This window comes from Calliphora vicina, chromosome 4, assembly GCF_958450345.1.
Source record: "Calliphora vicina chromosome 4, idCalVici1.1, whole genome shotgun sequence".
NCBI lineage: Eukaryota > Metazoa > Arthropoda > Insecta > Diptera > Calliphoridae > Calliphora > Calliphora vicina.
The window spans coordinates 119,430,096-119,443,588 of record NC_088783.1 but is presented as its reverse complement, the minus strand read 5'-3'; the positions used below and the strand labels follow the sequence as shown (position 1 = coordinate 119,443,588).

At 32.7% G+C, this 13,493-nt stretch overlaps 1 protein-coding gene across 4 annotated transcripts in view; it reads left to right on the top strand.

Annotated features, from left to right (window-relative positions):
• Appl (amyloid-beta-like protein) overlaps positions 1-13,108 on the top strand; it is a 156,007-nt gene extending 142,899 nt beyond the window's left edge. The window contains exons 5-11 of one of the 4 annotated variants that reach the window (XM_065508797.1): positions 3,235-3,719; positions 3,797-3,949; positions 9,715-9,864; positions 10,129-10,745; positions 10,799-10,943; positions 11,004-11,189; positions 12,957-13,108. In XM_065508797.1, coding sequence (XP_065364869.1) covers positions 3,235-3,719; positions 3,797-3,949; positions 9,715-9,864; positions 10,129-10,745; positions 10,799-10,943; positions 11,004-11,189; positions 12,957-13,064 — 1,844 coding nt within the window. In that variant the 3' untranslated portion in view covers positions 13,065-13,108. Of the gene's footprint in view, positions 1-3,234; positions 3,732-3,796; positions 3,950-9,714; positions 9,865-10,128; positions 10,746-10,798; positions 10,944-11,003; positions 11,190-12,956 lie in introns of all 4 variants that reach the window. The other 3 variants (XM_065508796.1, XM_065508794.1, XM_065508795.1) reach the window with 3 other exon arrangements.
• Positions 13,109-13,493: the final 385 nt, after the last annotated feature.

The window sequence follows — 13,493 nt, the reverse complement described above, 5'->3', positions numbered from 1 at the left end:
ATTCCCAGACAATTTAGAGCTGATGTAAGTTATGAAGGAAATCAGTTGTTCAATTTCCTAGATCATAAAACGTTGTAAGCGAACAATCTAAGATCCTTACTTAAGAAGCTCATCATGTTGGTAGAATTGATCCTTCTAAGCAAATAATCATCTTGTTAGTAGGTTGGAAAAACTGATGTTGATACTCCTTCACAATAAAGCAGAGGCAAGATTATCCCAAAATAAACAACGGTTGATATTGAGTTTCTGCGATCTGTGGAAAGTGAATGTTTCTGGTTTAAATCAATAACTATATTTCATATAATTGAGCTTATAGCCAGGTTGTTTGAACTGATACTCCTTATCAAATTGATATTCGTTCAAGTTTTAAGTCAATTGATTCTTCTCAAGTTCTTCAAGGTTAAGAAGAGCTTGTTCGTTCTTTGGAAAATTGAATATTACTGGATTGAATTGCATATATTCAATAAATAGCTGTAATTCAATTCATTTTCCTGTCAATTGGTCATTACAGGCGATCAATTTCAAAAAGATATTCCTCAGATTGGTAGAGCCTAAGCAAAGTTCCTGTGATATAAGGAAAGTTCATATTCCAGGATTGACTGCCACCTGGTCAGTTCCAGCAGCAATATTCCCTATGGCTCATTGATGTATGTATAATTTCTGAGTCAATTGCTGCTTCGTAGCCATCACTACCACATCATTAAGCAAGATTCACCTTAGATTAATAGAACTGAGGTTGACTTTGCTCCTGTGCTCTAAGGAAAGTTTATATCCTTGGACTAAGTGTTCAGTCCCAGCAGCAGTATTCAATATAGCTACTGACCATAACTCCAATTTCCAAGTCAATTTGGTTTTCTAAGCCTGCAATACATGAAAAATTCTCCTTAAACTGAAAAACCTGTTGCTAAGTTCCTTGTGTATCTGGAAAGTTGATGCTCCTAGAACTATTCCCACATATTTACCTACAGTTTGATATCAATTGGTCTTTGTCATGTTTTTAGCGATTTGCTGATCTGTCCAATGGATTGATTCACACTTATTTAGCTACAGCTACAATAATCCTTAAGGCTAGTTGATCTGCCTTTAACTCCCACGATCTATCTATGTTCATGGATTGTGTCGCTGCAGCAACAATGTTCCACATGAATCCTTTACTTTTTGATTAGATTCTTCTTAGGTTGAGTCGAACGTATTTAGCTACAGAAAAAGTATTCCACATGGATAGTTGATGTATCTTTAAGTTTTGAGTCAATTGTTTTTTTCATGTACCTCCAATATTATGACGAGCTTCTTTGAAATGTGGAAAGTTGTTATTCCTGGATTGTGTTGATCCTATTCAACTGCAGCAACAATATTCCATATAACCGGTTGATATTTGTTTAATTTCTGAGTCAACAGCGACATATTATTATGCATGATCCTGTCATCTATGGAAAATGCATTTTCCTGGATTGAGTCGAACGTATTTAGTTACAGGACCAGTATTCCATATGGTTTTCAGTCAACTGGTTATTGTCCTGCCAATAAGAACAACAGCCTTTGAGAGCTGTGGAATATTGTAGTTCCTGGATTGTGGCACTCCTATCCAACTGCAGCTATAATATTCCATATGATTGGTTTAAATAACTTTAATTCCTGTTGATGTTCCTGGATTAAGTCGAACATATTCAGCCACAGCAACAATATTCTTCATGTCTAGTTAATGTACCTTTAAGTTTTGAGTCAATTGGTTGTTTTCATGTACCCGGACATTTCCACCAATATTACGAAGACCTTCTTTGATCTGTGAAAAGTTGTTGTTCCTGGATTGTGTCGCTCATATTCACCTGCAGCAACAATATTCCAAATGACTCGTTGATGTAAGTTTAATTTCTTAGTCAACAATCCTAAATTATTATGCAAAATTCACCTCAGGTTAGTAGAGCTGATGCTGAGGTCATGTGATCTGAGAAATGTTGATCTTCCTGAACTGTGTCGAATGTTTTTCACATGACCAGTTGATGTTTCTTTATAATTCCTCACTCAATTGATCATTCTATGCAAACAATTCCATATCTTTATTGATTATTATCCTGTGTTTGATAGAGCAGTTGCTCAGTTCCTGTGTTTTATATAAAATTGATGTTCCTAAATTAATTGGAACATGTTCAGTTACAGCAACTATAATATCTATATCTGATGGTGTATCTTGAATGTTTGGTTCAATTGAATCTTGCTAAAGACTTGGAGATTCACATGAGTCTTAAGAAAAGCTTCCTGCGATCTATAAAAATTTGTTGTTCATTGCTGTAGCTGAATATATGCGATTAAATCTAAGAACAACAATTTTCATAGATCGCAGGAAGCTTTTCTTAAGACTCACGTGAATCTCCAAGTCTTTAGCAAGATTCAATTAAACCAAATATTCAAGATACACAAAAAATTCACATGACTTGTTGATGTTACTATAATGTCGGTGAATAAAAGTTCCTGCGATCTGTGGAGACTAGTTATTCCTGGACGAAATCGCACATGTTCAGCTACTGCAGCAATAATATTTCCTCAATTTCATTGACAGCCTAAATCTCTAATCAAACATCCTGCGGGAAGTCTATATAACGGACAAACGGAAAGAAAGCATTGATTGAAGTGTAAAGCTCTTTTGCTTAGGAGTCAAACTTTCCTCAATTTCGTTTACCGCCTGGAAATAAAATTAAACGTTCTTCACGAAATTTTGTATGGCGATTACTTGCTAATAAAGTATTGATTCAAATGACTTATTATCAAGAGATTAGGAGAGGAAATAAGGTTCCTATTTCCACAAGATTCATGTAACTAATGAACTCAAATGAAACATTCTTCTAGAAGTTCAGGAACTAAGCACTGATTGAAGTCACATTTTGCTTCCTATTGCTCATTTGTTTAGGAGTCCAAATAAAGCTACCGTTTCCCTTTCCTATGGCATGAAATTTTCTTTAAAAAAGTTGTGTTGGACATTCAAATGGTAAAAGAGGATTGACTCAAGTGATATAATGCTTTTAATTACATCTTTAATTGATTAGAAATAGGAATAAGGATCCGATTTCCTCAATTTCATTTAAGTTCGAATGAGATAATTTTTATATGGAATTCACTGGAGAAAATTGTAAAACCTTATAAAACAACACTTTCCCAATACATAATTAATATAATTTTCCATATAAATTTCTTCATACTAAATTTGGTTTCCTTTCTGCTTATTTTTTCTTACTCCAGCCGATGAAATCCGTGTTAAGAAAACCGATTTACCCGTTTTACCCCCCGCTGAAATCACTAATCCCATCAATGATGATTTAGATGATATTAGCAGCGATGACAATGATTCCAACTACTCCAAAGACAATGCCGATGATGTTGAGGACAATGATGATGATGAAGACGATCTATTGGCTGACGATGAAGAAGATGAAATGGCAGCCGATGAGGCAGCCGCTACTGGTGATGATGCTAATGCTGAATACGATTCGGTGGAGGATAATTATGAAGAAGATACTGGCGATAATTACGATCAACAGGGTAGCTCTAGTGGTGCTAAACCTAACGGGAAGATCAACAAGGCTGACCAGAAATTAATGGCCGTTGATGGTGAGGTGGGCAGCAAATCGAATAACGATTTGCCCATGCCACCCACCACCGGCCAGCCAACACCAGATCCTTACTTTACTCACTTCGATCCCCATTATGAACACCAGAGCTACAAAGTAAGTCAAAAAGTAAGTGTTTTCCCATGCCCAGGCATTGTTTTTAATTATCAAAACCAAATAAATTCTAAAACAAGGAAGCCCAACAGCGCCTCGAGGAATCACACCGTGAAAAGGTGACACGGGTCATGAAGGACTGGTCCGATTTGGAGGAGAAATACCAGGATATGCGTTTGGCCGATCCCAAGGCTGCCCAGAGTTTCAAGCAAAGAATGACAGCACGTTTCCAGGTAAGTGCAGCAAACTTACAAAAAAACTTAGCAAACAAATACTCTTCTTACTTAGCTATATCTATAACTGTCTAAACTAATTTTAAGTTTCCTTCAGTTTTATGTTGCTCATGTTCATTTCATTTTCAGACAATTTCATTATCCTTAACAAACAAACCCCTCTCCCCCCCCCCCCCCAACCAAAAGTCTTTTTGATTTATTTCTTTATTTGTTTCTTCTTTGTTGGAGTTTTATTGAGTATGTTTATGTCTGTATATTTAGTGTATTTGTATTTGTATCTGTATTTGTTTGTGTTTTATTTTTTTTTAGTTGTAGTTGTGCATAATAATGGGAGCGAAAGAATCATCAGATATGAAGCTTTTATATTGTAAAAATCTCTTTATATATAAATTATATTTTGACCTATTCTGTAGTATGGTGATGCAGATAATGATTATCGAAATACTAAATTAACAAATTTTAAATGAAACATATCTAAACATACATATTATTACCCTCTATAAATAATAAAGAAAATAAACAAAAACAACTTTTAGTATTTACTATCATGATATAATGATTTGCTGTAATAATAATAATAACAATAGTAATAATAATAATACATACATAATTTTAAATACATAAATTGGTTATTAATCTGATTATTTTTCAAAGCTTTGTTGCTTTTACTACTAAATACTACATTTATTTACAATAATAATTATAATAAATACTACTAAATTATAATTATAATTTTACTTTTAACAAACATCAATAAACCCCCCCTCAAAAAACAAAAACTTATAAATATAATAATAAGCAAATTATCAAATTTAGTTAGTTGGAAAATTATCTCTAATCTAATTATTAAAAGCAACAGAAAATGCGTTATAATTGAGTTTCCCTTGCTGAGAATATCAAGTTTCTATGGAGACTTCATGAAACTGTTGGAGAAAGTTTATGAACTGTGATGGTTAGTGGGAAGATGAAATGTTTTGTTTTGTAACTTAGGGATATAAAGGAAACTATTAGAAGCTAAAAAAAAAAAATTCGGCTGTGTCGAATCTTTTATACCCTTCACCAAAGTATTTTTTCAAAAAAAAAAAAAAATTATTTTTTTTTTTTTAATTTAGGAAGTCATGGTTTTTTGTTTATATCTCAGCCATTTATGGGCCGATTTTCTCGATTTTTATAAGTAATCGAACCGGCACTATATCTGATATATTGATGTATGAATGATGTATAAAACTTATTTGGGGGCTACAGAAAGTTGATTTCAACATACACTTTAAATAAAAATTTTAAATATTTTTAGGTAAAAAAAAAAAAAAATATTAAAATTTTTTTTTTAATTTATTAGTGAAACTTACTTTATTTTAAATTTTTTTTAATTTATAAAAAAAAAAAAAATTTGTGAAAAAAATGTTTGTAGAAAAAAATATTTTTCCCGATTTTGACCCATTGTAGGACCAACTTACTATGGCGATATATAAGCCCTTGGAAAGGTCTTTGAATTATCTATCATTAGATACCCATATTGTCTATATTAATGATATAATTCCGATATAGATCAAACATAGTTAAAAAATCGAGGTAGTCATGGTTTTTTGCTTATATCTCAGCCATTTATTGGCCGATTTTCTCGATTTTTATAAGCAATCGAACCGGCACTATAGCTGATATATTGATATATGAATCATGTGTGTAAGTAGTGTAGCGGTTACGGAATGTTGATTTCAACATACAAACGGGCATGGTTTAATCGAGGTAGTAGTGGATTTTTGCTTATATCTCAGTCATTTGAGGACCGATTTTCTCGATTTTAAATAACAACCGAACCGGGACTATAGCCTATATATTAATGCATAAATCATGTATAAATTTCATTATGGGACTGTTTCATGATCTATAACTTCAGTAATTAAGAGAGCTATATGAAGATGCTTTATAAAGTTTTTTGTATCAAATATTCTTACTAAATTCAACGATGCTCTTCCAGGAACTATAAGTTAAAATGCTTTAAAAGAAGATATTAGAGAGAGTTCTAATTTATAGCAGAAAATCTTAAGGTTTCTGGACCTAAAACAGAAACCAACCAGATTTTTCAATCTAACTTTTTCAATTCAGTTCCAAGATCTAAAAAATCATACGAATAGTAAATAAACAGCTAAATAAAGCTTAAATCATCCTTTTCATTCTTTAATCTTTAAGTTATAAATAGTTCATTAAACAGCATTAAATACTTCATTCAGATAATGTCAGCCTTTCAGTCCGCTTCTTAATAGAGAAAATTATTATTTAACTTGATAACTTAACTGTTCATTCCTTAATCAATAAAGAATAGTTCTCTAAACTAAATCAAGATATTGAGATCCAAGGTCTAAACTACGAATTTGAATTTCGTTTCACAAATAAACATTTCAGACCTTCCTGAATCTTGAACAGAACCTTTTGAAAATCTGAAGAAATCCCTGAAAATATGATAAATTTTATCACTTTAAGCCGTTCTAATACTTGGCTCGAAAAGTAAGCATCTGAGAATGTAAGGAATCTTGAAGATAAGAGAATTCCTACGTTTCAATTACTTTAAGAATCATGTTGGAATTGAGCAACCCAATGCCATTCCAAGAACTAAAACTAAGCTTTTGAAAATACAATGAATGTTGAGCAAACCATTTCGAATTGAAGAGATATTTAGCAATTAAATGGCGTTCCATGATCTAAAACTTAGTTCCACCACCAAACATTTCAAAAACTAAGGAACCTTGCAAAGAACCATCTCAAAAGCTGAAGAATATAGTGATTCAATACCTTTCCAAGATCTTAACAATCGTTCCACATGTAAGCATTTGAGAACTTAATGAATTTTGAACAAAACTTTTTAAAAAGTCCAAGAAACTCTTGAAGAAATCAAAACTTGAACGATCCAATGCCGCGGCATGCCGTTTCAAAACTTCGTTTCACAAGTAAGCAGATGATAACTTAATGAATGTAGATGAAAACAAAGAGACTTCTGAAGAGTTAAAAAATTGAGCGATTCAATACCGGAAATCACTGCTCTCTTAAATTTGGTGCTTTCATTTTCATTTTGGCGATTTAGCTTGAGATCAAGGCCCAGAGAATGTGCCAACAATTGCAGAAAATCACTGCTCTCTGAGTTTCATTCAGAAGTTTGGAGATTATAAGCTTTAAATCAAGGTCAAGATGTTGTTCCGCTTTAACTGGATGTGTTCTTGGATCTTCATGCAGTAGCTTGAGATCAAAGTTCAGAGGATGCAGGCACAATTTCAGGAAATCACTGTTCTCTCTTAAATCTGGTGCTTTCATTCAGGAGTTTGGGGATCAGAAGCTTGATGTCAAGGTTAAGATGTTGTTTCGCTTCAATTAGATCTGTTCTTGCATCTTCATTCAGTAGCTTGAAGTCAAGGTCCAGAAAACGCACCAACAATTTCAGGAAACACTGCTGTGTTATATCTCTTGTTCTCATTCCGATTTTTGGAGATCCGAAGCTTGATATAAAGGATAAAATGGTGTTTCTCTTCAACTGGTAGTGCAGAAGCTTCAAATTAAGGTCAAGCTGTTGTTCCGCTTCAACTGAATGTGTTCTTGGATCTTCATGTATTAGCTGGAGATCAAGACCCAGAGGATGCTCAAACTATTTCAGGAAATCACTGCTCTCTCTTAAATCTAGTGTTTTCAATCAGGAGTTTAGAGATCAGAAATCAAGGGCAAGTTCAGCTTTAACTGGATGTTTTCTTAGAAGGCTCAGAGGATGTATCAAAATTCTGCTCTCTCTTTTAAATCTAAAGTTTTTATTCAGAAGTTTGGAGATCTGCAGCTTTAAATTGAGGTTAAGAAGTTGTTCATCTTCAACTGGCTGTGTTCTTGGATCTTCCTTTAGAAACTGGAGATTAAGAAGGAGATGTTATGTCAACAATTTTAGCAAATTCAGGGAATTCAAGATCAGAAGCTTAAAATCAAGCTTCTGGATGTCTTCAGCTTCTACTGGATGTCTTCTTAGATCTTTGGATTTATAAAGTGGCTTACTGAATCGTGTAATAGGTGAAGGGTCCAGCCTGTATTAAAGGCTGAGCTTGAATTCAATTTCAAGATATTGTTCTGTTAATACTGGATGTCCTCTTACATCTTTAGGTTTATAAAGTGGCTGATTGAATCGTCTAAGTGGTGAAGGGTGCAGCCTGTATTGAAGGCTGGGTAGAGGACACGGCATTAATATCAGATCTCAGTTGGGGGAGAACTTGTTTTCCACTGAAATGTTTCTTAGGCTTCTGGATATTCAATCCGCAACCTATAATTTCTCCATTTGCTGCGGCTTTATTGTTCAAACCTGTCCTTTACGATGTTATTTTAAGGATACGAAATCCAATTCAGTTACGTTGAAGTTAGATTGGTTCTTTCTGTAGAATCCTGGAAGAAATGTCATCAAGGTGTTGTGTTCTTTTGCAGGAGAGACCTGCATTTTGCTCTGAAGATGGTGTTTCAGGGACATCTGTAACCAAACTGAAATAGTTCCAGGCACAGCATTTTGTCTCCAATCTAATTCAAAGCCAATGGTTGCCAACTTCAAGTACAATATTCAATCGGTAACCTAAAACTTCTGCAATTATTGCGACTCTATGAACATTGTTCAAAGCTGCCTGTCTCAGAGTAGAATCCAATTCCGTTATGTTAAAGTTAGAATGGTTCTTTCTGGAAAATCCTGGAAGAAATGTCATCAAGGTGTTGTGTTCTTTTGCCGGAGCGACCTAAGTTTTCTCATGAAGATGTAGCCAAACTGAAATAGTTCCAGGGACAGTCAAAGCTTTCTTCATCAGGTTCTCATCTTATTTAAAGTATAACATTGCTGTTATTGCAAGCCATAGCATTGATAAGTTTGTTAAAACAAATTATCATTATCACTCTCCATGTTTCCTGGGATTCTTTCCTCTTCTTAAATCCTTCTAATACAGGCAGAAATCTTACAATTTCACATTAAACGATTTCAGTTCCTTAGATCTTCTCAATATTAGAACTAGTTTTCCTTAAAGAATCTCTCAAATTTCTTGAATACAGTTCGAAAAGCTTCTCTAGATTTGAAATTCTTTCAATCTTTGGCTTCCAAAATCGTCCAACTATTTTCAAAATCTTGGCTAACTTTTATATAGCATCCAAACTCACTTGATTCATTCACTTTGCCACTTTGCATATGTTTTTTTCTTCACTTCCACCCTCCCACATTTTGTTTTCAAATAACACACTCTCACTCATTCATTCATAACCCCCCCACGACCTCCACTTTTGTTTAAGAATCAACTCAATATCTCATGTAAACCTTTAAACTGCATGTTGATGGTAGTGAAAAGGAATTCCTTAGAATTTAGCAAAGGAATTCCTGCATTTGTCATATTGAACATTGTTTTTTTATATTAAAGGTTAATTTTAGTAGTTTTTGCACTGTAGACGAAATTTTTAAATAAATTATTTGAGTTTTTTTTGTATTGCAATACCCCCTCAACCTCAACAACATTTCTTCTTACTAACCAAACAACAATGTATGTATTGTAGTTTCGCAATCAGTTCCTAAACAATTTCCAACCAAAAAACTTTTATCTCAAAAAATCACCCAAAAACAAAAAAAGAAATCAAAATCAAAAGTCATGACACCAAAAATCAAAAATTTAAGCTACAAAATTCAAACAATCACTACAAAAAAAAAGCCAACTTCTTTCTGATAATCTTTCTCTCTTAAATGTACAATACATCTTTATATGGGAATGTAATTTTAGACTTCTGTTCAGGCACTCGAAGAGGAAGGTAATGCGGAGAAACACCAATTGGCAGCCATGCATCAGCAACGTGTGTTGGCACACATAAATCAACGTAAACGTGAGGCGATGACATGCTACACACAGGCCTTAACAGAGCAACCACCAAATGTAAGTAACAAAAGGACTGACTGATGGACAGACAGACGGACGGACGGAAAGACACACTCATTCCAAGTTTCAAACTCAGAAATATTCACACATAATCATGTAAGAACATGAATGTACTTAAACATTACTGAGAATGTCTTTGTTGTATGACAACAGGGAGGTAAAACATGCCTTTGCCATTCCTTTCCCTACCCAGTTTCCTAAGTGAATTGTGGTATTGAGTTGAACACTAATTTATGTCTTGCATTTCCACTTCATTCAAAGGCTCATCATGTGGAGAAATGTTTGCAAAAATTATTGCGTGCTCTACACAAGGATCGTGCTCATGCTTTGGCTCACTACAGACACCTCTTGAATTCGGGTGGTGCTGGTGGCTTGGAGGCTGCTGCTTCCGAACGTCCACGCACCTTGGAACGTTTGATTGATATTGATCGTGCCGTTAACCAGTCCATGACCATGCTTAAACGTTATCCCGAATTGTCCAATAAGATTTCTCAACTCATGAATGATTATATTTTGGCTTTGCGCAGCAAAGATGATATACCCGGCTCTTCGTTGGGCATGAGTGAGGAAGCTGAGGCTGCCATTTTAGACAAATATCGTGTGGAGATTGAACGCAAGGTAGCCGAAAAGGAACGTTTACGTTTGGCCGAGAAACAGCGCAAAGAACAGAGAGCTGCCGAACGGGAGAAATTGCGTGAGGAAAAGTTGCGTTTGGAGGCCAAGAAGGTGGATGATATGGTTAAGGCTGAACAGGATTCGGGTGCCTTTACCAGTGAAGAATCGAAAACCAGCAAAGATGAGTCTTTGGTAGATCCCACAAAAATTGCTCACAGTGACAAAGACATGGCAGCTGAAGAGTATTTAGAGGCTACTCTAAGGTAGGTTTAATTGTTTACTCTTTAAAACACATTTTAAATTTCTACCTTTTCAGCACCAAAACCCAAACCATCCTGCCCACCGTGGATGATGAGGCTGTCCAACGTGCCGTTGAGGATGTTGCCGCTGCCGTGGCCCATCAAGAGGCCGAACCCGCTGTCCAGCATTTCATGTCTCACGATTTAGGCCATCGCGAATCGGTATTTCGCTTGCGCTCTTTGTATCCCTATTTACCTAAAACATATCCTTTCTTTTTGCAGAGCTTCTCTCTACGCAGAGAATTCTCTCATACACCGGCGCATGCGAATAAGGAGGGTCGCAATGTCTATTTCACTTTATCCTTTGCCGGCATCGCTTTAATGGCCGCCATCTTTGTGGGCATCGCTGTGGCCAAGTGGAGAACAGCTCGCTCGCCACATGCGCAAGGTTTTATTGAAGTTGATCAGGTAAGTTAAATAAGAATGTTAAAATGTAATTAAAAGATCAACGAAATGTAAAGGAAATTTAGAGAAATTTTTCCAAAAAAGGAGAATTTTAAAAATTTATCAATATTTTTTAAAAAAAAGGGAAATTTTCAAAATATATCCAATTTTTTTATTTTCATTCATCATAAACCACAAAAATACTAAAATTTCGGAATAGTTACTTTTAACTAAAATTTCCCTTAAGGGGAAATTTTCAAAAAAAAGGGAAATTAGCAAAATGTATTAAAATTTATAATTCTTATTCGCTTTAGACGAAAAAAAAATCCAAAGTATGTTAGAAAATCACTTTTAAATAAAATTTCCCATTTAGGGAAATTTTTCTAAAAAGGGAAATTTTCAAAATTTATTAAAATTTTTTATTTTTATTCATCATAAACCACAAAAATACTAAAATTTCGGAAATGTTACCTTTAACTAAAATTTCCCTTAAGGGGGAAATTTTTCGAAAAAGGGAAATTTTCAAAATGTATTCAAATTTTTTATTTTTATTCATCATATACCACAAAAATACTAAAATTTCGGAAAAGTTACCTTTAACTAAAATTTCCCTTAAGGGGGAATTTTTTCAAAAAAGGGAAATTTTAAAAATGTATCCAAATTTTTTATGTTTATTCGCTATAAACGACGAAAATCCAAAATTTGTTTAAAATTCACTTTTAACTAAAATTTCCCATTTAGGGAAATTTTTTAAATAAGGGAAATTTTCAAAATTTATCCAAATTTTTTATATTTATTCGCTATAAACGTCTAAAATCCAAAATTTGTTTAAAAATCACTTTTAACTAAAATTTACCATCTAGGGAAATTTTTAAAAAAAGGGGAAATTTTCAAAATGTATCCCAATTTTTTATGTTTATTCGCTATAAACGACGAAACTCTAAATTTTTTTTAAAAATCTCTTTTAACTAAAATTTCCCATCTAGGGAAATTTTTTCAAAAAAGGGAAATTTTCAAAATTTCTCCAAATTTTTTATTTTCACTCATTATAAACTAGAAAAATGTTAAAATTTCTGGATAATTAATTTTAACAAAAATTTCCCATTTAGGGAAATTTAAAAAAAAAAGGAAAATTTTCAAAATTTATCCAAATTTTTTATGTTTATTCGCTATAAACGACGAAAATCCAAAATTTTTTTAAAATTCACTTTTAACTAAAATTTCCCATTTAGGGAAATTTTTTAAAATAATGGAAATTTTCAAAATTTATTAAAATTTTTTATTTTTATTCATTATAAACTACAAAAATGCTAAAATTTCTAGATAATTAATTTTAACAAAAATTTCCCATTTAGGGAAATTTTTTAAAATAAAGGATATTTTAAAAAATTATCAATATTATTTATTTTTATTAGCTATAAACGTCTAAAATCCAAAATTTGTTTAAAAATCACTTTTAACTAAAATTTCCCTTGGAGGGAATGTTTTTCAAAAAAGGGAAATTTTCTAAATTTATCCAAATTTTTTATTTGTATTCGCTATAAACGACGAAAATCCAAAATTTATTTGAAAATCGTTTTTAATTAAAATTTCCCATTTAGGGAAATTTTTTAAAAAAGGGAAAATTTCAAAATATATCCAAATTTTTTATTCTTATTCATCATAGATCACAAAAATGCTAAAATTTCTGAATTTTCACTTTTAATTAAAATTTCCCTTAGGGGGAATTTTTTAAAAAAAAAGGGAAATTTAGTGTAAATTATTAATTTTATTTATTTTTTCTTGTTACAGAATGCCACCGCCCATCATCCCGTGGTACCCGAGGAGAAAATCGTGCCGAGTATGCAAATAAATGGTTATGAAAATCCCACTTACAAATATTTTGAGGTTAAGGAGTAAAAAAACACCAAATCTAACCTAAAAAAATAAACACAAATTTCTTAAACAAAGCCCCCCCTCGAAAAAAAAGAAAATAAATAATTAATAATAAAAACACTAAACAGTTTTTAAAGCAGAAATTAAGAAAACAAAATTACACAGGACTGTCAAAATCATTTAAATGATATTTGAAAGCCAAGCAATTTCTAAATAAATCACAAAGCCATGAAAACAAACTCCCATAAATTCTACTAAAAACTGAAAAAAACCCCAAAAAACTAATAATTTCTTTTATTAACATTTAAACGTTGTTCTTGTTTAGAAAGTACATTGAAAAATTTAAAATTGATGGTGTGTAATGCAAAAAAAAAAAAAACAAAAAATAAAGAATTAAATTAAATATAAAAATGTAAGTTTAAGTAATAAATGTAAAACAAACACAAAACAAAT